This window comes from Pollicipes pollicipes, unplaced genomic scaffold, assembly GCF_011947565.3.
Source record: "Pollicipes pollicipes isolate AB1234 unplaced genomic scaffold, Ppol_2.1 Scaffold_6686;HRSCAF=7923_pilon_pilon_pilon, whole genome shotgun sequence".
NCBI classification, from domain to species: domain Eukaryota; kingdom Metazoa; phylum Arthropoda; class Thecostraca; order Pollicipedomorpha; family Pollicipedidae; genus Pollicipes; species Pollicipes pollicipes.
In genome coordinates this window covers 40,552,533-40,579,775 of record NW_023596921.1, presented here as the reverse complement: position 1 = coordinate 40,579,775, position 27,243 = coordinate 40,552,533, and the positions used below count along the sequence as shown (strand labels likewise).

Below are 27,243 nucleotides of genomic sequence, written 5' to 3'. Positions count from 1 at the left end.
GGTATGTCCCGTCCACTCCCCGTCTGGCAGGCTGGAGTCTGGAATCGATGGAGCCATGCAATGCTGATACTGACATCGCCACACTGATGAACATCATGTCTAATTAACCCTATGCCTTTTTGGGCCTGCGAGCCAGCAGATAGAAGCTACTGTGTCCCTTTAGGACTTCAGTGTCTTCTACCGATGCCTTTTTTCGTGCAAAGCTCCGAATATGACATGGGAAAGCTAAAACAAATAAAAAGGCCTACAGTAAAGCTACACACCACAAAAAAGCAAAAGAGAAACGATTCATACATATGTGCCTGCGCACGAAATGGTTGCCCACCGGACAGAACTCGCGTAATAAAAACACGCACGGGATAGATAATCTATGGAATAAAAGATCGTGCTGAACGGAGACAACATTTGACAAAGACGAAAATGACAAGAGCTCACATGGCAGGACATCGTGTATATTATGTTGGGCCGTTATCAGGGAAGGCCGTTTGTTGACATGACATGGATGGAGTACATCGTCCCTGTGTTTGGTTATGTGACGTTGGCCAAGTTGCATTGCTGAATCATGTTGCTGAATTCTAGTGAACAATGGACTGTGGACTTCTGGATATCGGAGGTGAGATCATGTAAGCGGAACTTATTCCGCTCAAACCTGGTTGGTCCCGATCGACTTAGTTTAGCTACCCCAGAAGGTGCAGATTTGTTCGATTGTGCTCGGTGGTGTGCATTTAGGCCAGCTGGGTTTTGTCGGTGTGGGCGGGTTGGACTTGGTGCATCGGTATCATAGTCGCCCATGGGTATGCCCACAATTGTTCACGATCTGTATTTCCGAATGGCCTTTCTCTGAATAATTATATTGGACATTGTCGTGTAAAAGGGTTTCATACCTAAACCTGCAATTACCTGTGGTCAATTTTTAATTGTGTTGTCTTACCACATGTTCTTTTGCCCCGTTCGATATTTTGGTCTCAGGTCGTGCTTGCCGTCATGTTCAACACCGTGTTGGCATCAACCGTGTGACAACCGTCGTGTGCACCCAGCACTAGGAGCTAAATCACAACTTGGACCATCTCTTTACCGGGATTTATTTTGGTGGTCGGCATGGCGCATATGCGACGAACAATGCGACTTTGGCCGCTTATGCCCCCGGTCTTCCTCGCTTGTAACGTGAGTAATGCTGGGAGCGGTCTGCCACGAGGTAGGGTAACTGTATTAGGTTATCTTCAGAATGGCGAAGCATCGTGCATGAAATGTTGCATGGATATAATAGAGAGGAAGTGGTAGCCATGGTATGTTGCACTTGAATGGTACATTTGGCCAGAAATGGGTTCGCGCCACCTCTTACAGCATACCACTTGACACGCTGCAAAGAAGGCACGTTATGCCAAACGTGTCCGGCGTGGCGGAAACATGGCAACAGTTTCAGCGTATGTTTTTTAGAAATGTGGGCTTTCAGAGTTTGATGCACAGTCTGCACCCATTTCAGAGCATGCCTAATGCTTCAAGAAATGATGATGTTGAAAGCATGATGCACTAAAATACTCAGAAAACATCTTCCATTCAGAACAGTTCTTGAATTTGGTGTGATTTTGCTCTTCCTGATTTTGGCATGAGTGGGCATGAGGTTTGATACTCTGATGTCTTAAATGTATGTGGCACAGTGGAGTTAATATTTACAGGTGGGCCTAGTTGCATAAAGCCATTACTTAAACACAGAATAGCAACAGTGATCTCAAAATAACACACTTTTTTAGCAATAACTTTTGTGGCTACCTTACTGATGCCTGATGGCCTTTGCTGATGCAAGCCATTCAATATGGAGATGTGAACTGCAATGACTGTTGTATGACCAAATATGTACTGTTGGCTGTGACCTAGACTCAAGACACTCAAAAATCTATACTTGTGCATGTGTTCATGATGATGTCCCATCTTCTGTTCTAAATGTCTGGGATCAATTGAAATTACCTCTCAAATAATACATTACTTTCATGGCATGTTTTTTGATACCACAAAGTACTTTTTGTCATATGATGTAAATACTCATCTCAAGATCAGTGAATGGTCATGAACAACAGCTTACTTCACTCTTCCTTGATCAATAGTTGTGGCAGTCAATAGTTAAAGTAGCCTTGACACAAGGTGGTAGTTACTATTCCATAGCTAGCATGACATTTCATCATGTGTTTCAGCTATTAACATAAAAGGGCCACTTTGATGTAACAGCAGGCCATTGCCTGCCCAGACTGATAGAAGAAGGATTATGATAAATATCATGGCATGCTATAAATTGGAGAGAAAATTGAAGAATTGAAGGATTTTGATCAATATCATGGTATGATATGAACTGAATAGAAAAACTGAGCATATGTTATACCAGCAAGGTATCACCAATGTTAGTTTTTCAAACCTTGTATTTTGGTTCAACACATTAAATTATTTCATTTTGTGATAATACACCTTTCTCACCAGGCACAATTTGATGCATTTGTTAAGTCTGCAAAGTGGGCATGTGGCCCTTAACCATGTAAAAATGAATGCGAGCTGTAATGTAAAACATGAAAAATGTAATGCAACTGTATATAAGAGAGGCTATTGTGATGCATTATCCTTCCTTTTATTCACTTCACTATTTCATCATACATTCTAGCAGTCTGGCTGAGACATCCAGCAGTCTGGCTGAGACATCTGGGAGAGTGCCCCCTCACACATTGATGTAAAATTTGTGTGGGGTTAAATGGCAGTGTCTGAAATACCCAGAGATGGTTGCAGTGCTACTCCACCTTGCATCTGTCATTGTAAACACAAGACATTGCATTGGTCTTTCCTGGTGACATGAAATGTAACCTGATCAAAGCAAACCAATGTATCAATTTCCTGCAATTTGGCCACCTGAATCTGAAACCTTACATGTTTTATGAATGATGCACAACACAATGATACATCACTTGAGGCTTGTTTTTCAGCCAAAATTTGTATTGTCAACAATCATCCAAGATTGTCAACTGAGGAAGATGAAGTCTGTATGTCCTACACTATGGCCAACCAGTAATTAATAGAAATATGCTACACTATATCCCCAGTGATTTCACCTCAGTGTTGGCAATAGGGAAGATCAAGCTTGTATCATGCTCTGGCAAACTAGTAATGGTTTGCCAAATGTTACACTATGTCCACAGTAAAAGTACCACTGTGCACCACATGATTGAGCAACTCCAGACCCCAACAGCAAGAAACAATGCATCAGGTAGTGGGCTCAGTTACAGGGGGTACATTTTTTGACCTGTTGCTGGCCATAGGAAACTTGAGGAACACATCCCTGCACAATCCAGATATGTAAACTTACTGCTGAGATGTGATGATTGATTGTCATTGTATCTGACATCTAACATTATATGATATGATGCCAGTGTGATGGTTATTTGTGGAAGCTGTGTGTGGGCTGTTTGTTTTTCCTCCTTATTATGATGCTCTCATTTTGGATTCAGGCTATTTGAACTGTGAACCTCTTCAAGCTATAAAAAGATTAACTGAAATGAACTGAGTGAAAGCTGAATTGAATCGAACTGAGAGAGACTGCAGGTCGAAATAGGTCTTGACATGAACTAATCTCAGTGGGTGTAGCTTCAGCGACCCAGTACATCTTGCCTTTCATAGTCTTACATCGTTGCTGGTATCATGCAGCTTAGTTTTACTTCCTTAAAGTTATCATTGTCATTGGGGATTAGTGACGCACTCATCTGCTGGGGCTATATGCCAGTCGCCTCACCATGACAAGAAGGACGGGCGCTACGGGGAATCGATCTCCGTACCTCCGGTTTCCTAGACGCGAGGTGATTAATGCAGGCCCGTCACTACCACGCCATCGGTGCACGTCAGTAAAGTTAAAGTTGTCAGTATCGTCAAGCCCATCAATAGCAAGTAACGGTGATCCTTTAAAAGCCTTGCAGTTGCTGCCATAAACGCACTTACATGTGGGGTATATGATCAAGTGGAGCATACCTGCAACTTAACAATAACGCTGACGTGAGACCAGCGACGTGATGTGGGTGAACGTATCGTCTACGAATCACACAGCAACCTCAACACCGAACGCCCATAGGCGCGCTAATAATCGACTGAAAAGTTTCCACTGTCAAGTTTCGGAAATCGCCTCAAATACGTCACCCTGTGGCCTAGGTCGCGGAAGTTCCGCTCGTTTGGGCTCCCATGAGGCGACGGGTCCCATTCGCTGATGTTTCAGCATCGCCCGCATTCTGATAGCAGTGACGTCTGTTATCACCTCGCCCGTCGCTCGTCACAATAGGCGTACTACTGGTGTGTTTGGCGTATAAAATTGCGTTAGATCACCTAGCGCTGAAAAGGGTCGTTTTACGTAGGCCGGAGCATCGGGTTTGTCCCTGTTTCCGCCTTATTGCTCGCCTTGGTTCGGGATCAGATGTTAACCCAACAGAGCCATGGCGTAGGACAGTGCCGCAGCAGCTGTGTCATGTCGTCGTGTCTTCCGTCAGCCGGACGGCAGGCCAGCGTGCCTGCCGCGGGGCCGGGAGTTTGTATGTCCGGGACGCCTGCCACCAGCGGTGTCGATTTCTCCGCTAAGGTTCATCTGGCGGGTGGTGATAGCAGCAACAATGGCAGTGGAACATAAGCACGTGCCAATGAAGCACACTTGATATGACTACTCGAAATATTGTTTGGGAAGGCAGTACTAGTGGCCTTATTCCTCGTAGAACAATCATGCGAGTGGAAAGGTGGATGGATTGATGCTTCGGTTACAGTCCTTTATCGAAATAAATATCAGTAGTAAATGTTAAAAGATGAATGTAGGAATTTGGTGCTGATATTCGTTTCGAGAAGGGCATGTAGCCGAAATATCAATCCATCTATCATTCCATTCTCATGGTTATTCTACAAGAAATAAGGCCATTAATACTGTATTATCTATGCGCATAATGTTCCTCACATATGCACTTAACAGGCTACGAAACATTGTTTGGCTGACGGCTCCACGTTGATACCAATGTGCATGCGATGTATGTGAGGAAGTGGAAGCTCGCTGGTTATGCAGTAACATTTTTACTTTACGTGTATTTTTCTGAATTGAATGTTTTTTCAGAACATTTAATTGTGTAGCACAATACACACGCCAATATGCCCAAGAAGAAGACCGGTCAAAGGAAGAAGGCGGAAAAACAGCGGGAGAGACAAAAGCAGATTGGCGCCAACAAAGCCAACAGAAGCCTGATAGACCAGCCATGCAACGGGGTGATGGAGTGCGACAAATGCCAAAAGTAAGCCAGTAAAGTGCTGCCCGCTTGGGTGCGATTGGCTGGCCCGATCTTGTACATGTCAGCAGCACCTGCGCGGGTCGAGCACTGGGTACGTGCGTGCACCTGTGGCTGTGTCCCGGGGTCTTGCTGTTGACTACGGGTGTCGCTCCCCGAGGACGCCATCATGTGATGTGCCTGGCCAGCTGGCTGCCATCGGATGGTTGGCTGCTCAGGCTAGCACTAGGCGACTCCAGAATGGCGGCAGCCACGGCGAGGTGTCGTGCCGCGTGGCTCATGCATGAGTGCGACCTCCGAGGAAGGAGTGTAAGCTACACACCCCGCCAGTTTTGCCAGCGTGGGCTTCTGTCCTCCTCCGGCCAATATTGGTGAAAAAGGACTTCTTCGCTTCTTTCCCGTGGAAAACCTGATTTCAGGCGAGATTGCTCCACAATCCTTGTTTATCTTACCCTTAATTCGGGAACGTGTTTACATCCATGTCATGTAACCCATTCCCAACTGCGATATTGGGGTATCAGCTTAGGCGGCTAGCTCGCCGAGCAAGTGCCCGTATAGTCCACACTTGTAATCACAACAGGCTTTCGTCGCCGTCACACACATCTTTACGCTGCGATCAGGCCTGAGTAAAGTTTTTGTCATTCTCCAAACACTTCTTCCTGTAAGCAGCCTCTGATCAGGGCGTTCTTTGCCTCACACATGATCTCTCGTAGTCCCGTTTGATGGCATGAAGAAGGCCCTTGCGCCCGGCAAGCCGCAACAGAGACCGGTCAGTCCAAGCGGACTGTTCTTGGCGACGCCCGTGATGTTCGTTCCGCCAGTTAATGGAACGACGCTTTATTCTGTGGAACACGTATGGCGAGTTAAGAACTCTGCATCAGAATACGGCAATTCAAGCAGCTTGGTGCGTCTGGCGCTTCGCTACCGACCGCTCAGTCGCCGCTCTTCCGGTTCCTGCCCGGTCGCGCTCGAGCGCGGCACCGGCGCGGAGCCGGCGCCGGGGCCGCGCCGACGCCGCTGCTGCGGCGCGTGGCCGGACCACACATGCTCGTCACGCGGCCGGTCGGCCAGCCGCTGTCCCGCGCTGCTCGGCTGCCCAGCCGCTCAGCCGGCTCGCCTCCGGGTACGCGCGCCGTGATGCTGCACAGTGGGGAGCAGTGGGGGCTCGTGTAGTGATTGGGAGGTGCGTATTGTATTCCCAATTGTTGGAATTCCTTAAATTTGAAAATTTTTATTTGAAATTCGGCGGACGGGGGCAACGATTTTTGGAATGTTTGGATAGCTGATATCGTTCTGTGGTGTCGCAAATTTGTATGCATCTCATCTAATTTAGTGCAGATGCACGTTACTTACCCACGATCACTTTCTTTCGTTTCATTCGATTCGAGTGAGGGAATCCAGCGACGTGAGTAGTGATTGAGGTTCTTGGTTGCATGTAGTGGTGAGTTGGTGCTTAGAAAGTTCGAATTTTTAACAAGCTCATTTTGCTTTGGAAACTTTTTTGGCGGACAGCTGATTCATCCTGTGGCTTTGAATTGAACTTCCGACCAGAACTTCCAGAAAACGACACCTTTAATAGTGATGTATGGGCTCTCTCCTCGCTGTAGATTCAGGTCAAGTAAACTCGCCGTTTGACTGACGGTTGTTACTGCTGATGTATCGCTCCAGGGATGCCCTCGGCGAGTACCTTCCTGTTTGGCTGGCTGACTTTATGCCGTTTGTTTGTCACGGACCAGGGCTTGCTCGTTTCGTGATAAACCCCGTCCCTGCACACCCCGCGACCTCAGAGGCAGCGATTCCCGGTCCGCTACGAACCGAAAGGAAGTACGCGCAGCGGGCGAATTTCACGGCGCGTGGAGCCATGAAATTGCCGTCGACGGGCGTTGTGATGACGCATTGTCATCCTTATCACTGTTTATTTATGTGCAATTCATTACATTTCGTATGGTGGGTAGAAGGCTTTTTGTGCTATTCTTTTATTGAAGCGCCCACCCTTTTTATCAACGGTTAGACCTTAAAACATGTAGCGGCGAAGCGACTACCCACTGCTAAGGACAATGCCAGCCACATCGCGCGCCCTTGGGCTGCATTGTTTATCGTTCTCGCTAGTGAACAGACCTACAATTTCGTAGCAGGGCTGCTCGTGGCGCATTGTGAAAGCGCCGTTGGAGTCCTTCGAAGCAACTTAGCAGCGCACCGGGACACGGCATTGTTCACGCTCTGTTCGCGCCCCACACGCGGACCATGAGCTCCGCCGACTTCCTGCTGAAGTCGTGTGCCTTTTGTGCGCCAATGGCCGCGGTATGTTGGACGGCCGCGGCGCGTCACAATGCCGGCTGCGGAGCGCGCGGCAGGTGCCGTTCCGGCCGCCGGCCGCCGCGTGGCCAGGGGCTGGGCGCGCCGGTCTGGGTCGGCCCGCCGCCGCGCCGTCTGCGGCAGACACGGCACGCCAGGCTCGCCCCTGCTGACGCTCCAGGCGCCGGTCCGATACGAGACGGGAGATCGTGTTGTCTGGGCGCGGCGCGGCGGCGTCAGGTATCGTCGTGGGTGGGGATCTTGATTTCGTCGTGTCTCGATGCCGCTTGTCTTCTAAGGCAGATGAGTCCGCCGTTTCGTGCGCCCACATGCGACGCCGCTCCGGCTCATTTCACTGTAATGGTCGCACCTGTCCGAAAGCCCTCACGCAACAGACCGGGCTCGGGTCTTGGCCCGTGCCGCTCTCCTCCGCGGTCAGAGCCCAGCCACGACACCCGCCACGGCGAGCAGCAGGGCAGCGCCGAGCGGCGCCCGGTCGGCCGCGCCGTTACACAGGTCACCCACGCACAGGCAGAAGCGGCCGTGCGCCTCGCGCCGGCAGCCCGCGCCGCCGGCCGCCGCGCCGAAGCAGGTACGCACGCGCCGGCCCTGCGCGTCCTCGGCCAGCGCGCAGGTGGCGTTGAGGCCGGCCGGGCAGACGGTGCTGAAGCGTGGCTCGCCGGCGGCGAAGCGCTCGCACGGCGGCGGCGCGTGCAGCGCCAACGTCAGGATACGCCCCAGTGTGGAGTCGGCGGCGGCGCCCGCCTCCGGTGCCGAGCTGCAGATGTGGCAGCGCAGCGCGCCGCACACGGAGAGCAAGGCGGCGGCCAGCGCCGCGGCGCGCGCCCACCGCATGGCGCGCCGGGAGGGGGCGCAGGTCCGACCGGCAGCCGCAGCGGCGGGTTGACGTCCGGAGCGTGGCGGCGGCGGATCACAGGATGCTATCGTGTATCACGCATCACAAGTCGGCTGTCCAATTTCGGTGTCTTGGATGGGGATGGTGGCCTGTTAATGTGAATTGCACGTGCAAGCTGCTTCTTCGCGGTAGACTTGTAATAAAAACACAGTTCAAACACAACTCGGCCCGTTTTCTACGTGCACGAGCGACCTGTCGGCAGCGCGAAGTTCTCGTGCAGGCACAGTATCGGCCAGACACCACAGTCACTGGGCCTGCGCTGGGAGCATCGCGACACGGGGCGCGCTACAAACTGTGGAGCGTATCGCTGCCCGCGGAGCGTATCGCTGTCGGGTCAGTCCAGCGGCAGAATGCTGGTCGCCTCCGCGTGCGGACGTCGTCTCCGCCAGTGGTGCTCCGCTGACCGGCGTCGCCGAGTCGCCAACTCTCACGATGCCTCTGGCTCGATGCCAATCGCCGACGCGAATCTCCAGTCCCCCACGACCCGCTCGCAGTGGCGTTTTTCCCCGGCGTCGTGGCCTTTCGTCTCGTCTTGTGGTTCACCCGTCGCCCCGTCGCCTGGTGTGTGGCGCCTCCCAGCCGGCCGGCCACACCGCTGCCGCTCGCCGTGGCGACCGCCGCCCGAGCCGTGTTCTGCCCGCCGCGCGCCCGGGCCGAGTGCCGCGCGCTGGCGAGCGGGCCGGCTGTGCGGCAGACCGTGCACCCCGGCCGCCGCGCCCTCCCCAGCTGAGCGGAGAGCGGCGGCGCGGCGCGGTGTGTCCTGCTCTGCTGGGCCGCGCCGGCCCTGAGGTGTAACGACACCGGCCTCTGATGACCTCCGTCAGCTGAGATGGTCCCGCACAGAGCGGCGGCGCGGCGCGGCGTGTCCTGCTCTACAGGGCTGCGCCGGCCCTGACGTGTAACGGCACCGGCCTCTGACGACCTCCGTCAGCTAAGGTGGTCCCGCACAGAGCGGCGGCGCGGTGGGGCGTGTCCTGCTCTGCAGGGCCGCGCCGGCCCTGAGGTGTAACGGCACCGGCCTCTGATGACCTCCGTCACCTGAGATGGTCCCGCACAGAGCGGCGGCGCGGCGCGGCGTGTCCTGCTCTGCAGGGCCGCGCCGGCCCTGAGGTGTAACGACACCGGCCTCTGATGACCTCCGCCAGCTGAGGTGGTCCCGAGCAGAGCGGCGCAGTGTTACGGCGTCCCCGGGCAAGGTTGCGTCGTAAACGCACCCGCCTGCCGACCGCGAGGCTCGCTTGCCACAGCCGGTCTGCCGATGCCCGGCGGCCGCTGGGGTGCTGACGCCCTGGGTGTCCGGCGGCCGCTGGGGTGCTGACACCTTGGGTGTTCGACGGCCGCCTGGGGTGCTGACGCTCTGGGTGTCCGGCGGTCACTAGGGGTGCTGACGCTCTGGGTGTCCGGACGGTCAGTAGGGTTGCTGACACTTTGGGTCCTGGCTCCGCTAGGGGTGCTGACCCTCTGGGTGTAAGGCGGCCGGTAGGGGTGCTGACCCTCTGGGTGTTTGATCTGACACGAGGAGCTGATTCGCCGCGACACCAGATGACGGTCCGCCGTAACCTGGTGCCATGTAGCTTATGCGATTGCCATCGTATTGAAGTCCAGCCTACGATGGTGTTGCGTGCGGGTACCTATGCGCCGGAAATGACAGGCTTTCGATGTTGTGCTCGGAGCGGGTGCAGGATGGTTCGGCGGCTGTGAACGGCTCGGCCTTGCTGCTGCCTTGTTTGTTGGTTATGCCTGCATGGATGAGTGAGTCGTGGGCCGATGGCGGGTCGCGTTATCCGGTCATTTACCTTTTTGTGGTGGGCTTTCCGCTTGAGTGCGTTGGCCTTTTTACTGCCCGTGCGTCTGCTAATTATTGCCATCCATCAAGCTCCGTCTTTTTCACAACAATTTGACGTGGCTGTGAATTGTTATCTGTCTTGGACCATGCTGAGTCGTGGCCGCCGTATTCATGACGAGCTTTGAATTGCACGCATGTCGTAACAGTGCTCCGCTGCCATCTTGTGTTTTGTATTGCTGTTGCAATTTTGTTGTTTGTTTTCGAGCGCACACTTTTGCAATGTTCTGTAAACAATGACGTAGATTGACATCAGCTGTTGCAGAAACTCGTGTCAAGGCTTTGCCGCTAAAATTTGTTGTGGGACTAGGCCTGCCGGGAAAGCTCTCCAACTGAAATGAAAGAGAGGAAGATAAAGACGATCCTGGAATGGACATTTTCGGCCCGAAAACTAAGCAGAACAGCGTTGAAATCACCTCTTGAAAAGTTATTGTTGGTTTTGCTTCATGCGTGGTAACACTACAAGTATCCTGATGGTATACTGACGCGCAGCTGCATGGTTTAACAGCTTAGTGTTTGATGCGTTGAAGCTAAACTGACTAAAGCGGAGATTATCAAGAGCAAAGAGGCAACAAAAATAGCACAAACACACCGTGCAAATCAGTGCTTTGTTTGAACTTTCCGCATCTTAAGTATCCCGCGAACATTTTTCTGTACCTACTCACTTACCCCAATTACTGCAAGCTTGAAGGCTCCATGGATGTTGTGCTGACGCCTGTGCGTAATCCGGCCGCCGTCTCGTCCGTCAGCTGACCAACTCGAGTGTGACGTCACCCCGGCTGGGTTTGCAGGAAGCAGAAAAACCGGGCGTTCTGCTACTTCTGCCAGTCGGTGCAGCGGCTGCCGATGTGTGCCGAGTGCGGCAAGGTCAAGTGCATGCTGAAGGCGGGCGACTGCGTCATCAAGCACGCCGGCGTCTTCACAACGGGCATGGCCATGGTGGTAAGCACTGGCCGGATCTCGTACCTGACGACGGCCGTTCGCGACAATCGCGTTTTGTCTGACATGTCGGAATGGATGCGTCGAAATTTGTGTCGATGTGATATGAATTTCAGTGATACCCAGGCTAGGCGTTCACGCGTCATGTACGACGCTTTGTGTGTCCAAGTTTGTGTGTCTTGCTGCGCTGTCCAAAGTTTCCCCTCGATATATGTTCCATTAAAATCAGGGACGAAAGGAACTTGATACTGTGCGAATAGGTTACAGCGTAGCTTTTAATGGCGTGCTGAATAGGCATTGGTCATGTTGGTAGTAGTAGTTTGTCCGCCAACACGTCACCACCATCGCCACCATTGCGACAGTGGGAGCAACCGTGTAGCCGCAGTTCCCTCGACGCCCGCCAGGGGCGCTGACTGACGCGCGTCGTGCCGCCAGGGCGCCATCTGCGACTTCTGCGAGGCCTGGGTGTGCCACGGCCGTAAGTGCCTGCAGGCGCACGCGTGCGGCTGCCCGCTGCGCGAGGCGCTCTGCACAGAGTGTCGCCGCGACGTCTGGGACCACGGCGGCCGCCTGTACCTGTGAGTGGCGCGGAGGGGGCCGCGCATGAAGTGAACGGGAAAAGGAAGATTATGTGGTGGGATCCAGTGTGGGGGGGGGGGGGGGTCGGGGCTCGGGGGGGGGGTCGAGGCTTGGAGGTGGGAGCATTTACTCGTGAATGCTGACGGAAAAGCAGGAAAAGGGCAGAACTGTTTGGGACCTGATTGGGAGGCGGGGGGGGGGGGGGGGGGGGTCTGTGCGGGGGTCATGGATCTGCAGTACGAGAGAAGACATGCGGATGGCGGCCAACGACTGCGTGTGCAACATGTGGGCTACAAGAAACCGTATACTGCGGTGTAGACTGCTGCGGATTTGAGGCTGAATGCTGATGAGGCTTACTCGGAGGATTTCGGACATTCGGAGGAGGGCGGCATTGAGCGTTGTCAGTGTAGCTTTGCTCTGTCAACTTGTCACGAAATATATAAAACGCCAGTTCATGTGTTGGTGACGCCTGACAACAGTTGATTGTGGAATGGGTGGGGTGACCTTCACTTCCTTCGCTAGCGATGTTCCTACCTGTTCATTGCGGTCACATTTGCTGCTGCTCCATCTGCCACTGTTTGCGAAGTCAACTTCATGAATGCTGTATGTGGCGCTGTGACTGGAACGCATTCCTGGCCCGGTAGCCGCTGGGCCGTTATTAGCTCTAGCTTCCAGGGTTGTGATGTAAACCGAATGCAACTGACTGTCCGTTTCAGGTGCTCATTTTGCAACAATTACCTGTGCGAGGACGACCAGTTTGAGCATCAAGCGTCGTGTCAGATCCTCGAGTCGGAGACGTATAAATGTGAGTGCTTTCATGGTCGGGGGAACGAGCACGTATTTGCGCTGTTTGCTAGCGTGAAGAAAACGCATTCGCTCGTTCTGTTCGATTCTGATTTTGATTAGCTTTCAGTTCGGGTCATGCTGGTAGATATTCACTTGAGGTGTACATGCGGTAGCCTGTGTCAGTCTCCTGAATTTTGTACCTGATAAAAGCGACCGTGGCCGTCGATAGTTCCGAATGTTTGCTATCATGATTGTCACTCGGTGAGCATTGCCGCATGTGTTCCAGCATCATCCCTTATGTAGAAGGCACTCAATGGGGATTTGCTATGCTGGTAATGGCTGACGGGATGCCGTTTGATCTCCCCTTGCGAGAGATTGCGGGATACCATGGCGCGTCGGGCCACTCTGAGCATCGATTATTGCTCGTTCAGTCACTTTGATACTTCAGGTGCGCGGGCTGGGACAAAGATTGCAGACTGAGAGGAGCAGCGTCTCACTAACTTTACCTCTCCAACCCAGATCTGACACCGTCGTCGCATCTCGGGTTTTCATTTGGCACGCTCGTTCACAGGTTTAATGAAAGACACACATGCATTTTGCGGCTGGAGGTTTGCGTCGCACCCGTCCGGCAGTAGAGCAACACCCGTGCAGCTGTTCACTTGACCCCACGTCTGTCCCCCACAGGCCAATCTTGCAACAAGCTGGGCCAGCACTCGTGCCTGCGCTGCAAGGTCTGCTTCTGTGACGACCACGTGCGCCGGAAAGGCGTCAAGTACGAGAAGAACGCGCCCGTGCCCTGTCCCAAATGCAGCTACCCGACCTCAGAGACCAAGGATCTGTCCATGTCGAGTGAGTGCCGGCCGGTGGCGAGGGGGGGGGGGGGGGGGGGGGGGGGGAGGGCGGTGTGCCCTGGTCTGGCGATGGTATCACGCTGTGTCACGGGAGGAGGTGGCCGTCTGGACTCGCTACATCCTGTCATTCTCTGCGAGCGGCGGTATGGTGGGGCATTGATGCACGAGCTGTCTGCTGTAACAGGAAGGAGTGATTGTGAGCGAACGAAGGGTGGGGCTGTGCTTCTCTCGCGTGTCGGGCAACACACGACATCCACCGATCGTTTTGAAAGCAATTGATGATGCTCGAGTCCCAGGTTGTTGTTGCTACGCCTCTACCCCCAACCCTCCCCCATGACGACGTCACTGTACCGCCGCCCCTCGTCCGCAGCTCGCAGCCACAAGTTCGGCCGCGGCGGCAGCGGTCGCGAAGACTGGGGCACGCGCTCGTACGGCGCTCACGACGACGACGACGACGAGGGTGGCGGCGGCGCGAGCGGGTACGCCGCCTGGGCAGCGGCGGCGGCCGGCGGCGGCGGTAGCGGATACGGCGGAGGTACGTCACGAGCAGGCCTGGGAGGGACAGGGCGGGGTCAGGGGCGTAGCCGAGGCATGGTGGAATGGTCAGTTGACCACACCAGGGAACAAATGTGCTGCAATGGCTCACCGTATCCCAGATTGTTACGTGATCCTGTCGCCCTCTTTCAGAGGCTCACGAACAGTCTTCACAGCAACAAGCCTTCTTCTGAAGGCTTCGAGCTTACAGGAATTCCTTACATGGGCTCGCCCTTGTCACAGCTTTATGGCTGACTGCCAACGCGCCCAACGCCCTCAGCTGTCGGCCGCTCCTTTTTTGGGCTGCGTGGGGAACTGGCCAGCAGATGTACTTCATGCAGGGGCCGGACGGTTTTGAAAAATACTCACACTTGGGACAAAGGCAACATGATTGACGATTATGAAATAAGTATCTCATGTTTGGACGAAGTTCGTGGTTTGGTTTTGTCTGTGGAAACTGATAGACTACCGTAGCCATCATTCTGAGAGACCACCAACCACCATCGTGTAACGTACCATTATATCACTTAATTTCGCTGTGTGCACTCCAAGATGCCTTGTGTTCTTCCTCACGGTAAAATCTGTATAGTGTGTGGAGTCTTGTTTGCGCTGCGCGTTTGATCTCGTGGCTCCGTTGCTGACGCCCGACTCCGCTCCAGCGTACTCCGCCTCCGGCTACGTGTTCAGCGGGGCCATCGACGAAGACGACGACGACGATGACTACGACCCCGACGACGACGAGGATGATGACTCGGAGGACAGCGACGCCAGCCAAGAGCCGAAGAAGGGATGACACCCGGCGCGGGACTAGGGTCGGACGCGGAAGAACCCTTGCACCAGCGTTGCCTCAGTTTGTACTCTGGTCTGTGCAATCTGTGATGCTTCCATCGGGACCCTTAGAACAGTTCATATGACCGGTGATAATATATTTCATACACAACCACTGTGTACACGGGGCTCGACTCGCGAGCGTTCCTCGGATCGCTGGAATGTCAAGTGAGGTACAAAACCGCGACGGCACATGAGCCCAGCTCAAAACAAAATCGCAAGCTCAGGCGCACGGCGAGGTTCCGCAATGAACAGCCGGCCAGCGCTGACACGGGCATGAGTCAATCGAGCGCGTCCTGCAGGAAGGCGTCCTGCCCGAGCGAGGCTAGGCCGGCGCCGGGCGCCTCCGACAGCCAGTCGAGCGCCTGCTGTATCACGCTGTCCCCCGCCACGTCGCCGGCGTCCGAGCCGGGCGCCACGGTCCAGTCGGCCTGCTGAACCGACGCCTCGGGGCCGGCTCGGGGCGGCGGCGACGACACCTCGCCGCCGCCGCTGGCCGCGCCCGGCAGCACGGAGTTCTCCGAGCGGTCGGTGGGAGCGTCAACAAGCGCCACCTCATGCGCGGAGTTTTGTGTCCCGTGAAGGAGACCCCCGATCTCCTCCAGGGTCTGTACCGCGCCGCCGCGGGTCTCCGAGACGGTGACCTGGTCTGAGGTAGCATCAGCAGTGGCTGCTTTGCGTGGAGCGTTCCCGTCCGCAGGCGTCACCGGGCGTGCCGCGCACTCCCTCTTCATCAGCGCCGCAGGCCTCCTCTCTCTCCTGCTCCTGCTCCCGCTCCTCGACAGCGTCACAAGGCGCCTCCTGCTCCTGCTCGCCGTCTTCATCTCCTGCCCATTCGCGTGGCGCGCTTTGCAAGCAGGGGCCGCAGCTCCAGGCGGCGTTGGCGTTGGCCGGCGGCAGGCCGAGCACGCACGTCGGGTGGAACACGCGCGGGCACGTGTCGCACACGAGCAGCTGGCCGACGCCGCCGCAACGCTCACAGCGGCGTCGGTGCGGCCCCACGTAGCTGACCAGCGCCGGTGGCGCCCCCTCCAGGCCGGCCAAGACGGAACCGGTGGCCGCCGGCGGGCTGGAGGTCGCAGAGCCGGCGGCGACCGGCGGGCTGGACTCCCCAGAGCCGACAGCTGCCGGCGGGCTCGAGGTCCCAGAGCCGGCGCCGGCCAGCGGGCTCGAGGAGCGCGAGGTGGGCGCTGTGGCTGGGCTGGCGGCGCGCGACGTCTGTGCCGAGCCCACAAAGCGGCCCCCGCGGCGGCGCGGCCGGCCACCCCGCCGAGCCTCCAGACGCGCCCGCTTGGCGCCCGCCGCCGGCTGCGGAAAAACCTTGCGTTTGCGCTGAAACGGAGGCGCCCGTCAGAGAGTGGCCCCGGACGGAAAGGCGATGAACAGCGCCAGGTGTCGGGGCACATGGCACAGTACTGACCGGCAGACCTTGGTGTGCAATTGAGCACTTGTGAACTGTGGCAGTCGAAACACAAATTAATACCCAAACTTGACTGTTTTATTTTCGAGGAGGACCTCGGATATTTGCTCTGTCGCATGCTCTGAAAAACGTACTTAACAACCAGCTATCTACAACCACAGAGGCACTTCCAGCGGCAAATGCTGTAATGCTATTGCATTTGGCACACAAACCACCTGAGCTACAGTAGCAGGCGCCTGTTCAGTCATATGGCCCGTAGTGGTCGTCACACATAAAACGGTATTTATTGATACAAAGCGAATCCAGAAGAACGCGCCTTCCAGCCCACAACCAAGTACAAGTTTTGGCCGCCTGGGGTTCAGCAAGGACAACACATCATATCCTGTGGTGCACAAGATACGAAAACGCCATTCTAACGCACAGACACACACGACAATGCAAATACAGGGGAAAGAGTGGCCGGGGAGAGCACGCTGGACACATTGAAAACATCCACAACAGCGTACGCCGCTCCGGCCTCCTGCCGGCCGTGCGCGGCAGGCAGGCCTTCTGGCCGTCCGTGCGCTGCCACGGCCGCCGCCTCACCCAGTTCGTGTAGAGGAAGTCGCCCAGACTGACGTCGAAGGCCTGGCGGCGCGGCTTGTGACGCACGCGCGTGCGCAGCTGCTCGGCGAAGTCGCTCGCCACCAGGCCTGGCGGGCAGCGCGGCGACGTGGGAGCAACGCAACGCTACGAGACAGTGCGGTGGCGACCACAGGGTGTGCGGCTCACACAAGTTCGACCATCGGCCGGCCGCTCAAGCTGCGGAGGTCAAAGAAGCCGCCGACTCCTGCAACTGCAGACCTATAAAACAGCTTCACGGGAAATTGTTCCTCGTCGCCATCAAAGACGTGTGCAAGGCATCAACGGCGTGGTGATAACCATCCCACCAGCGAGTGCCTTAAGCAGTGATAAAAGTCGACCAAATGCGATTATAGCAGAGATCACCACCCGGAAAGTAAAGACCCAGAGGTCCTGTTTGAGACGCAGAGGCGTCGTTTTGGCCACAGCGCCAATGCCCCCGCCCCCACCCTTCCACTGCACTCACCGAGCGCGGCCATGCGGCAATTCTTGGCGTGCCGCTCCGGGTCGTCGTCGCGCGGGATGTTGAGCCGGAAGTCGTCCGGTTCCGGCGGCTCCGGCCCCGGGTCCGGCACGTCGCACGGCCCCGGCTGCGGCTGCGGCGAGCTCGGCCGCGCCCGCCAGCTGAGGACGGCAGCGCCGTGACGGTGGTGTGCCGGGGAACCGGGTGTCGCCGGCTCACATCACCGGCCACGACACCTTCACGTGCAAAGTTCGCGGTCGTACTATTCCGAGTGGCGTGTGATGGTAAGGGGTTTCGTGTGCGTCGACCAGAAGTAGCTGTTTTGCCCCCATCGAACAGCCTCCACAGACCCAGAGGAGCCAAACAGGTGGACCTGTATCAACTTTCGCCGACTACAATGACACAATTTCCGCATCGTAGAGGACTGGGCTTACCAAAAGTAGTCCTTGAAAAATGCAAAATTCGGTAGCACACTGCTATCGGCCACATTTATGGAGCACCTTCCGTCATATCATGCGTTTTCTCTGTACGCTCAGATAATCCTGCGAAGCCGTAGCCTGAACATGGGCTCAGTGCGAGGTGGACACGACCTGGTGGCAGTTACACCATGAGAGCGTCGCAAAACGGCCGGACACAGCGCACAAATGAAAACAACTCCGGGCGTTCTAGACTTGTTTGTAAATACGACTTCTTTTGTAGTAGTAATTCCCCCCACCTCTCCCAATTACAAACTTCTCGGTTATCCAAATATCTCAACAATCCTTGGTGTCACAGTGCGGGCGATCATTAAGCAAACAAGCATCATTCGCTCATAGCCAGCCATGTCATTCGCTGCAGTAGACACCAGCCCAAAGGAGGGAACCCATCCCGCCCGCCAGCGGGTGGTCGTCGCTCTATAACGTCGTCGCTCCATTGCTCTGTAGCGCTGTCGCTCCATCGCTCTGCAGCGCCTTCGCGTCGCTCTGTCACTCACATGGCTCTGGCGCGGGCGGCGGCGGCGGCGGCCACGGTGGCGGCGGCGGTCCTGCGCGCGCGGCCGCGGCCTCGTCCGGGGGCTGGTGTCCCCGGCGAGCAGCTGTTGCTGCTGCAGCGGCTGCAGCACCACGCGCAGCTGCGGCTCCGGCGCCAGCACCGGCGGCGGCGGCGGCGGCGGCGCCAGATCCGGCAGCACCAGCGCCGATTCGGCCGCTATCTGTTCCCGCACCCGGTCCAGAATTGCACCCTGCGGGGAAGCGAAGGGGGGGGGGATCACGAACTGTGAGGGGCGAGGGTGGGTTGCTGATACGACCGATGCACTCGGCCCAGGATGGTGACCAGGCAGCAGCGCCGCGAGCGCAGACAGGGCCGGACGACACTGAGAAGTCTGGTGACACACGGCCACTGATTTCAGCTCATGTGACAGCCAGCATCAGAAGGCGGGTTGGGAGCATGAGAATGTGATCTAGTCATTTGCTTAGCCCATTGGTTAGAAAATGGGAGGACCCATAAGATGCCAAGGTGGCATGGGTTTACACATCAGCCATTCCCTCGCTACAGGGGACTTCTGCTTGTGGAAAGGTGGGGTCTGCTATCAGTCAAAGTTCATCTCAAATTCATTTTAATGAAGATGACCACTTGGTGAATGAATAAATGAATCAAAAGTCACATTATACATGATATGCTAGACTTTGCACTTGATGGAAATTAGCTGTATTTCCTCCAATAAAATACATCCCTGCAAACTGTGATCACTGACATCATGAGAAAACAAATCCTAATAGGAGGAACACAGAGTATGTGGTTGCTTCACTATCACCTTGATGTTGAGAGCCAATGCTGGACAATACAACTTTCTGTCTCCTGCTATCTTAGCAGGCAAAATTTTTGTGTCCATGTATTGGACACACAAATGCATTTTGCAATCTTTGATCAAGACATACCTGTTCCTCTTGAATACTGTGCATTTTTTCCAGCACTTTGCGACAGGCTTGCTGGGGACCTTCAGATGAAACTCCAGGTGTTAAAAGTGATTGCTTCAGTTCCTTTCTCAACACCTGAAAAATAATGACATTTGTCTCCTTCATGGGTAGAACATTTCAGTCACTCAGTTCATGAAAGGCTGATTTATCTATTACTTCCTACACTTAACATTCTATAACAAAAAGGTTTGCAGCAACTTAACATGCCTTCATGGTTTTATCAGATTGTACTCTAGACCTCTTGTTCAGTGGGCTGCTTGTCTACATGGGGGACCACCCATTTACATGACTTGCACAGCACTGCTTTCACAAATCGCATAAGGGCAGTGCTCTGCAGAGACCACAGCTGCACGACGCCACACGTACTGTTCTGGTACGTCCCCCCCCAACACACACACACACGTCCTCCCAGCTCCGTACTAGACCCGCCACCTGGTGTCAGCCAGACCGCTGGAGCGCCGACACTGCGGCCGACGTCGGGACACTCACCATGAAGCGCTGCAGCGCTGTGTGCAGCCGCTGTTGGCAGTGGGCCAAGTCCTGCCACTCGGCCTTCGTCAGCCGGTCCCTCAGGGCGAGCAGGTCGGGCCGCGACAGCTCCACCACGCCGTTGCGCGGCGCCGGCAGCTTCAGCAGCATGGTGTCCGTGAGCTCGGGGACGCCGACTGCGGAGGAGGCGGGCCGTGTCAAGGTGGGTCAAGTTTAGTCCAGTGAGAGCTGAGAGATGAGTCGTCAGTGACCATGGGCAGCTGCCAGCTGGCTCGCCGTCCGCTAGCTGACGGCCGCGTCGGGCGGGCCGGCCGACGCCCGGGCAGCATCCCGGCACACACGGGAGTGCGCGCAGACGCCGCAAACTTCCACCTTTCGAAACCAGGTGTGGGAAGACGACCCAGCAACTGCCAAGCACAGCGCCTGTCCGTCTTGTCTGCTGACCCGCGTAGCCACCCGACCGGCGCATGCCACACGGAATATCCCGCCGTGGATTCCCGACATAGTACCGCCGCCGCAGCTCCTGAGTGAGCGGCCGGAGCCGTGACCTTGGGCGCGACGCCCGGCATCGAGGCACCGGCGCCGACACGCAAACCCCCTGGCATGCCCCTGCGCCGGCCGGCGCGCGGCCGCCGACAACCTCGGCGCCCGATTCAGCACCTGCAACTTTTTGGTGCTGTGCTACCATGTTGTAATGCGCATAATGCGTGTAAGCGTTCGCAGGGGGACGGGATTTTGAGATGGGGAGGGTTGGGGCGGGGGGGGGGGTTGGCACCGGTCACCAGCTGGCTTGCTGCGTGGGGAGCGCGCCCTGGAGCAATTCACACGTCCGAGTCGTGTGACTACCGCTAGTATCCGGGTCACCTAGTTACCGCAGATCCACCGGAGGTGTGAAGGGACGCGCTTCTCATCTCATCGTTTTCCATGTGCAATGTGATTATTGCAGTTTATCCAGTGATGGAGTGGTTATCCTGCCTGCCCTCCCGTTCCATCGTTCCTGTCCGAGCACATGGCAAACGCAAAAATCATCGCCCGGCCTGAGAGCTCTGCCTGAGAGCTGATGGTGATGGCTGAGCCGCACCCGAAACGCGCGGTCGCACGCGTGCACGCGTCCGTCAGCGGTCCTCAAACGTTAACTCTATTGCACACATAAGTATCTGCACTCAGCCGCCTTGCTTAATTCGGAGATAAAATGAGAAACGAACTTGAATACACAAAGGATCCAGCAACGGCCTATTCGTGACTGCGAAGCTGACTGCCATTCAAGCATTCTCCCTCCGTCTAAGCCATAACCAAATACTAATCAAAACATATCGCCGGATAAATAAGTTTGAAAAAATCCTGTCATCGCCATGACCCATCTTACCTTACTATAAGACTGCAGCGCTCCTCCTTCACTTTCCTCCCCAATGTCCTCTAAAGCTGTAACATGCACACGGTGCTGAGAGGTGCTCGCTTGGTGAGGAACCGTATAGTGGGATCAGTAGGGAAAAGTTGAATGTCACTTTCCAGTTTGTAACATATCACGAGCTTTCTGCTTGTTCCGTCATGTTTCCTTCAAACCACTTTTTAAAATTGATATTTCCAAATTCAATACTGTCCAATAGCATCATACAACGTGATATTCACCAGGAGCTTACGATACCCCTTCATACTTTTTTGCTTGTCATTACTTTTTGTGACTGCAGCCACTATCAATTTACTAGTGAAAGCGCCGCAACAGAGACAAAGAAGTGCTCTTGACAAAAGCTAAGCTCCCAAGACTGGCGTCTCGCCCGTAAGCTTTGGCTGTCGCGTGCGATTGTAGTTTTGGCGGGTGCTGTCATCCGGTGCGCGCTGCACTTGAGTTTGTGGAGAATGAACGGAGATGATGCAGATGTTAGCGGTACATGTGAGAGGTTGTCACAAGATGAGGCTCTTCGATACAGCCGGCAGATGATTTTGCCAGAAATTGGATTGAGTGGTGAGCGACAGTGCCATATGTATGCGTTCCCTGTGCTGACTGGGCACCGTGCTCGACCATAAGTGCAATTTGCACTAATTAAGCTGTTTATATAGTGAAATTCGTGTTAAAACTGATATTTGAATAGTTTGGTCGCTTATTTATTTAATTTTCATCATTCTTCTATGTTACCATGCCTGATTGTTATGTTTGAACATTTGATGGTATGCGCTCTCATATTACTCATTTGGCTGGGATCTGCATGCACTCATATTCAGCTTGAAACCTCAATGTTGCAGGTCAGGAGAAGCTGAAAAGCTCATCTGTGCTCATTGTTGGTGCTGGTGGTCTGGGTTGCCCAGCTGCAGTGTACCTGGCTGCTGCAGGGATAGGTAAACAAACATTACAGCAGTTGCTTTTGCTGTCACCTTTGTGAAATAATATTGTAGTGTTTTTGTTGCATGCATTTATCATGCAATATTTGGATTGATGGGCATTGTTACTTCTGAAGGTACTTGTGTATGTATTCATATGCAACACATGACAGGTCACACATGCATGCTAGGGTATTAACATCTGCATACAAAGTAACAAGCATGTCAAAACACAAGCATGGTATATCATAATTGTAACCATAATCATCATTGTTGATTTTCAGAGACAGGCTATGTCAGACAACACATGTGTTCTGTAACCTAGCACAGATAGGTTATACATACATTTTGATTTAAATAAGTTTGCAGTGTTGCAATATCACTGATAAAAACTTGCAGCTCCTGTCAAGCTGTATCACTATGTGCCAATAATTATACCATGCATGCTTGTGACAAATGATTGTGTGTCTTATAGGTCACATGTTAACATCCATGTTTCTATCAAGCTGAAGGCATGTGGGTTCTTGCTATGTTTGCTGCTTTCTGCTTTCCCACTGTTGTGCCTGCCTGTCTGTGGTTATTTATCTGTGGTGTGGCTTCCATAGGTACTCTGGGTGTAGTGGACCATGATGTGGTGGAGGTCAGCAACCTGCACCGGCAGATACTGCACACAGAGCAGCGGCTCAACACATCCAAGGCCAGCTCAATTGGTCAGGCAGTCAACAGGTGAGTCTGCCCTGAGACTTGGTGATCCTGCCTGGAAATGTCAGGTGGGATGACAAGTGAGACCAGTTGGGGACCTTTGGATAGGGGGACTGATGAGACCAGTGTTGGTTACAATCAAAAGCCCCAAAGCCCATATGAGGATGGTTGGAAATAGTCGATCTGCACAACAAGGCAGTAGAGAGACACCGCATTGAATTTGGGAGAAAGTTTCACTAAATTTGGAGGAGCTCAAGCTCTGTCATGTTAATGAACTGAACATTGAGGCAGTGTTTGTCCTGTGGGGCTAATTAACTCAAAACTCCAATGTTATTCTAACCCTTTTAAAAGCTCTGTCTTTGCACTGTGTCAGACTTGTGCACATTTGTTCAAATTGATAACGTGATGTGTGCATTGTGCCCAGCATTCAGGCTATATTGTATGTCTGGATAGCTCAGCTAATCAGAGTACCTGCCTTTCGATTCATCAACTCGTTTGGTCGCTTTGGGCGCTCGCTATTTGCCTCCGACTTGGATTGTCTGCGGCCATTGGCAGTGGTCAGTCGATGTCAACGGGCAGGACGGCCCCTGCCGCGCGTTGCGTCAGTTTAAGCTCTGTCGGCAAATGTCTGCCATTGACCTGGAATGTCACGATTGGTTGGCGGGGTTAGTGGGCTTGCGTAGCAAGCACCGCGGACCGTCACGCGCGGGCGGTTATCCTAGAAATGCATGAAATCAGAAGGTTCGGTGAAGCTATCATCGAGCAGGAACTTCCTTTGACCATTACTACATCTGTCCCCAGCTTGAACCACCACGTCACAGTGGTGCCACATCAGCTAGTGCTGGACAGCACCAATGCTGCAGACCTGGTGCGTCGGTACCAGGTGGTGCTGGACTGCACGGATAACGTGGCCACACGCTACCTGCTGAACGACGCGTGCGTGCTGGCCGGCCGGCCGCTCGTCTCCGGCAGCGCTCTGCGCTTCGAGGGCCAGCTCACCACCTACAAGTGGGTGGCGGCACTGGCTGTTCACGGCTGGCGGCGATTGCCAGAGCAGGCACGCCGGCTGCGCTGGCCAGCCCGGCGGCCGACACTGGGCGCTGTTTATTTACTTTCACCAGAGAACAGTTTATAAAAGCCGCGTAGTCCCGTGGCAGGCGCTTATCCAGCCACGTGAGACGTGTCAGTGCCGCGTCCATCGGTCGTCACGGCCCGCCCCTTTCCAGCCACGCCGGAGGCCCGTGCTACCGGTGCCTGTTCCCGACGCCGCCGCCGCCAGAGACGGTGACCAACTGCTCGGACGGCGGCGTGCTGGGCGTGGTGCCGGGCGTCATCGGCTCGCTGCAGGCGCTCGAGGCGCTCCGGCTGCTGGTGCCGGGCCTGAGGTCGGCGCACGCGCGCAGTCTGCTGCTGTTCGACGGCCTGGCCGGCCAGTTCCAGCTCAGTGCGCCTGCGCGGTCGGCAGTCGGACTGCGCCGTGTGCGGTGACGCGCCGACCGTCACGCGCCTCGTGGACTACGCGCAGTTCTGCGGCGCAGCGCCCACCGACAAGGTGCGCCGGGGTAGAGGGAGGGAGCGAGAGAGGGAGAGGCCAGAGTGTGCCGTGCCTTGCGGCAGGGCAGTGGGCTGAACGAGACGATGGCCGACTCACAGCCGGCTAAACAGGTAAAGTGAAGCTTTTTGGGTGTATCGTGTGATGTCTCAGTCTGGGTGATCACTTTGAAACTGCATAACGATAACTGCATAACAGGTCCCGTGAAAGCGCCAGAGGAATACGAATTTCGGCAATTGTTTCACCGTTTGGAACTGTGACGTTTTGCACGAAATTACGCATGGATGTTTCGCAGATGCTGTCCGATCCCGTCAGGTCTCATCTGAGCAGTCGCAATAATTTTCAGTGGACTGAAGACTACGTAGTCCCGGAAAACCGAAAATCCGTACTTGCGCGCAGGGAAATGCGTCCAGTATAAGCTGGGGTATTCATGGCAAGTGTAGGTTGGCGGCACGAATGTTCTATGAAGTGACTGGCTGCGTAAAAACATTTAGTTGTCCAGAAGCTGTCTGGCACGTGGTTTCATCCCGCGTGTTTATCAACTCGCCTTTATTGTACTACGGGATCCAGATGGCCACCTGTCCCCACTATCGTCGACGCTCAAGGCCCTGTCCCCTCCCCATCCACTCACGTGCCCCCCGCCCCTGCGGCAGGATTCTGGCGTGCGGCTGCTGACGCCCGAGCAGCGGCTGACGCCGCGCCAGTACCAGCAGCTGTCGACGCCCGCTCTGTTGGTGGACGTGCGCGCAGCCCCCGAGCTGGAGATCTGCCGACTGGCCGAGGCCGTCAACGTACCGCTGGCGACGCTGCGCTCGGAGGAGGGCCGTGAGACGGTGCGCCGCGCGGCCCTGGAGCGGCGCGGCACCGCCGACCGGGTCACAGGTCAGCGCCGGGGCCAGGGGTCACCCGCGTCACGCGCCCGTCGGGGACACTAGCTGGCGGTAGTGTCGTGCGCAATGGGATTAGACGGGTTGGTGTTCCATTGAATCCATCTCGTCAGCATCATGTCTGCTGATGGGTTTCAGCGCAACGGGACATGTAAGAATCGTTAATTTAGAAAAACAAACTTTTGATCAGATAGGTTTCTGTGATTAGCTGCCACAATGGTGATCCAGAAGACTTTGAGAGGGAACAACCCTGGCTGTGGTGGATCCAGAAAGATGTATGACTTTCATGCACTTGTTAGATTTTTCATCCTTTTACCGCAAGGAGTGTTATCAAGCAACCTTACATCGCGCGAGCGTCTTATGCTTTTTAAAGGCCTAAAATATTTCATTTTTTGCTCAACTTGAGGTGAGGGGGAGGGGGTTGTATGGCCCGGTTGCCATCTCACTTGATTCCGCCCTTGAGCCTCCACTCTAGGCAGTGCTAGTTGTGGTAGCACTGGGCCCGCCATCCGATCGTTGAATTCGACCGGTCAACGATATGATTTTATGGTGGAAGCTGAAGGTGCCGCTATCAAACGAGTGCATGCCAATACGCGTGATTAGTGATTGATAATGCGCTCACACTAACGCCCATCAGCCTCGTTTTACAACTGATAGTTTCATGATTCGCAGTCGTCACGCTGTGCCGGCGCGGCAACGACTCGCAGCGCGCTGCAAAGCTGCTGCAGACCCATCTGGCGGACAGTCCGGAGTTTGAGGTTCGAGACATTGCCGGCGGACTGTATGCCTGGAAGGACGAAGTCGACCCGACATTGCTCCTGTATTAGATACCTGCCCCATCGCGGAGGTGCTTACTGATACTGTTAACACTATTTTAAGAGCTTACTTTACATGGTGTTGCTTGCTGAGGGGGCCAAACATCAGCTGTGCTGCTAAGAGATGGCTGCTTGAATGGGCAGGTGTTCGACGTTTCGTCTGTCTGCATCAGCGAAGCAGCATCAAATAACGGGTAGGGGATGCGTCCAGTGGCGGCCATGACAGCACCGCAGTTCAGGTAGCGTACAAACGTCTGTGGCTCTTGTGAGACCCGAAAGCGCGTCGTTGTCTGCCACTTGGAAGCTCATCTTTTTGGGGCTGGTCTGGTCCCGACACATTCGAAGGATTAGTTGGTCCGAGAATGCCCAGTTGTTCCACCAGTCTGGGAGGGGATACTGCCGTTGCGCTGCGCATTATATACAACGCGCCCCATCTTCTGATGGCGTGGGTTTCGACCGGTGTTATCAAGAATGACTTAACCTTCCGAGTGCTTTCCATGTACTTTTTCTTGGTGCACGTGTTCCAAGGGCTGACACACTGGGATTTCTGAAGGGAATATTTTACCTCGGCATATATCCAGCCTTCATGAATACATCACGATCTGCGGTCGTCTGTAAGCCTCGCTCAACTACATCAAGCAGACACGATGTCGATGGTAATATTTTCGATTCAAAGAAAACTACGGACAGAGCATGCAACACTAATGAACGGTACTTGGTGAATAAAGGCGTTGACACTGTCGATGCACATAGCTGGACGCCGAGGCCCATCCAACGGCCACGTGCGCGCGCCGTTGACACAGTTGCACGCACACGCATGCTGCTGTCGTCCGTGCCAGCGCAGGCAAGGACCGGCGGTCGACGAAATATACACAATGTACACACGCACGCACTTGCCACGCACGCCGCAGCTGTGGGCCTGATTAACATCCGAGCGCAGCGGTCCCCGAAGCGGCGGGCGAGCTGCGGCAACGACTCGCTACCAGCCATCGAGGCTGTGTCGTCACAAGAATCGGAGCATTCATTATGGCCGGGGACTTCATGCCTCCATCGTGACAATGCAAGGCAGCGCATCCCTCTCGGTCATCGTTTAAATGGGCGTCCCGGTGGCAAGAGGAAACACGGGCGCTTCATGCACTTAACAACCAGTACACTGTACACACGCGT

The 27,243-nt window shown here is 54.9% G+C and overlaps 2 protein-coding genes and 1 long non-coding RNA gene across 8 annotated transcripts; 2 read left to right on the top strand and 1 right to left on the bottom strand.

Moving 5' to 3' along the window:
- The first annotated feature begins 592 nt into the window (after positions 1-592).
- Positions 593-15,294, top strand: Noa36 (zinc finger protein 330 homolog Noa36). 6 transcript variants are annotated; one of them, XM_037231490.1, is made up of 8 exons: positions 593-613; positions 5,114-5,288; positions 11,128-11,278; positions 11,711-11,853; positions 12,571-12,659; positions 13,325-13,489; positions 13,862-14,026; positions 14,685-15,294. In XM_037231490.1, the coding sequence occupies exons 2-8, from the start codon at positions 5,149-5,151 to the stop codon at positions 14,816-14,818; spliced, it is 987 nt and encodes a 328-aa protein (XP_037087385.1). In that variant the 5' UTR covers positions 593-613; positions 5,114-5,148; the 3' UTR covers positions 14,819-15,294. The 6 variants fall into 6 exon arrangements, with proteins under 6 accessions (XP_037087385.1, XP_037087384.1, XP_037087380.1 ...); XM_037231489.1 differs by lacking the exon at positions 593-613 and adding an exon at positions 1,145-1,164; XM_037231485.1 differs by lacking the exon at positions 593-613 and adding an exon at positions 1,162-1,195.
- An 816-nt stretch (positions 15,295-16,110) lies between these two features.
- On the bottom strand, positions 16,111-17,483 carry LOC119107129 (uncharacterized). Its single transcript, XR_005095202.1, has 3 exons — positions 17,361-17,483; positions 16,859-16,965; positions 16,111-16,185 (listed from the first exon to the last, which is right to left on the bottom strand). It is a non-coding gene; the product is annotated as an uncharacterized LOC119107129 (long non-coding RNA).
- Positions 17,484-21,591: 4,108 nt separating this feature from the next.
- Positions 21,592-26,818, top strand: Uba4 (Ubiquitin-like activating enzyme 4). Its single transcript, XM_037232029.1, is given in 8 exon segments — positions 21,592-21,767; positions 22,046-22,138; positions 22,726-22,846; positions 23,624-23,830; positions 24,049-24,262; positions 24,264-24,374; positions 25,028-25,256; positions 25,934-26,818. Coding segments are annotated over 8 exon segments (1,236 nt in total). The 5' UTR covers positions 21,592-21,661; the 3' UTR covers positions 26,089-26,818.
- The last annotated feature ends 425 nt before the right edge of the window (positions 26,819-27,243 follow it).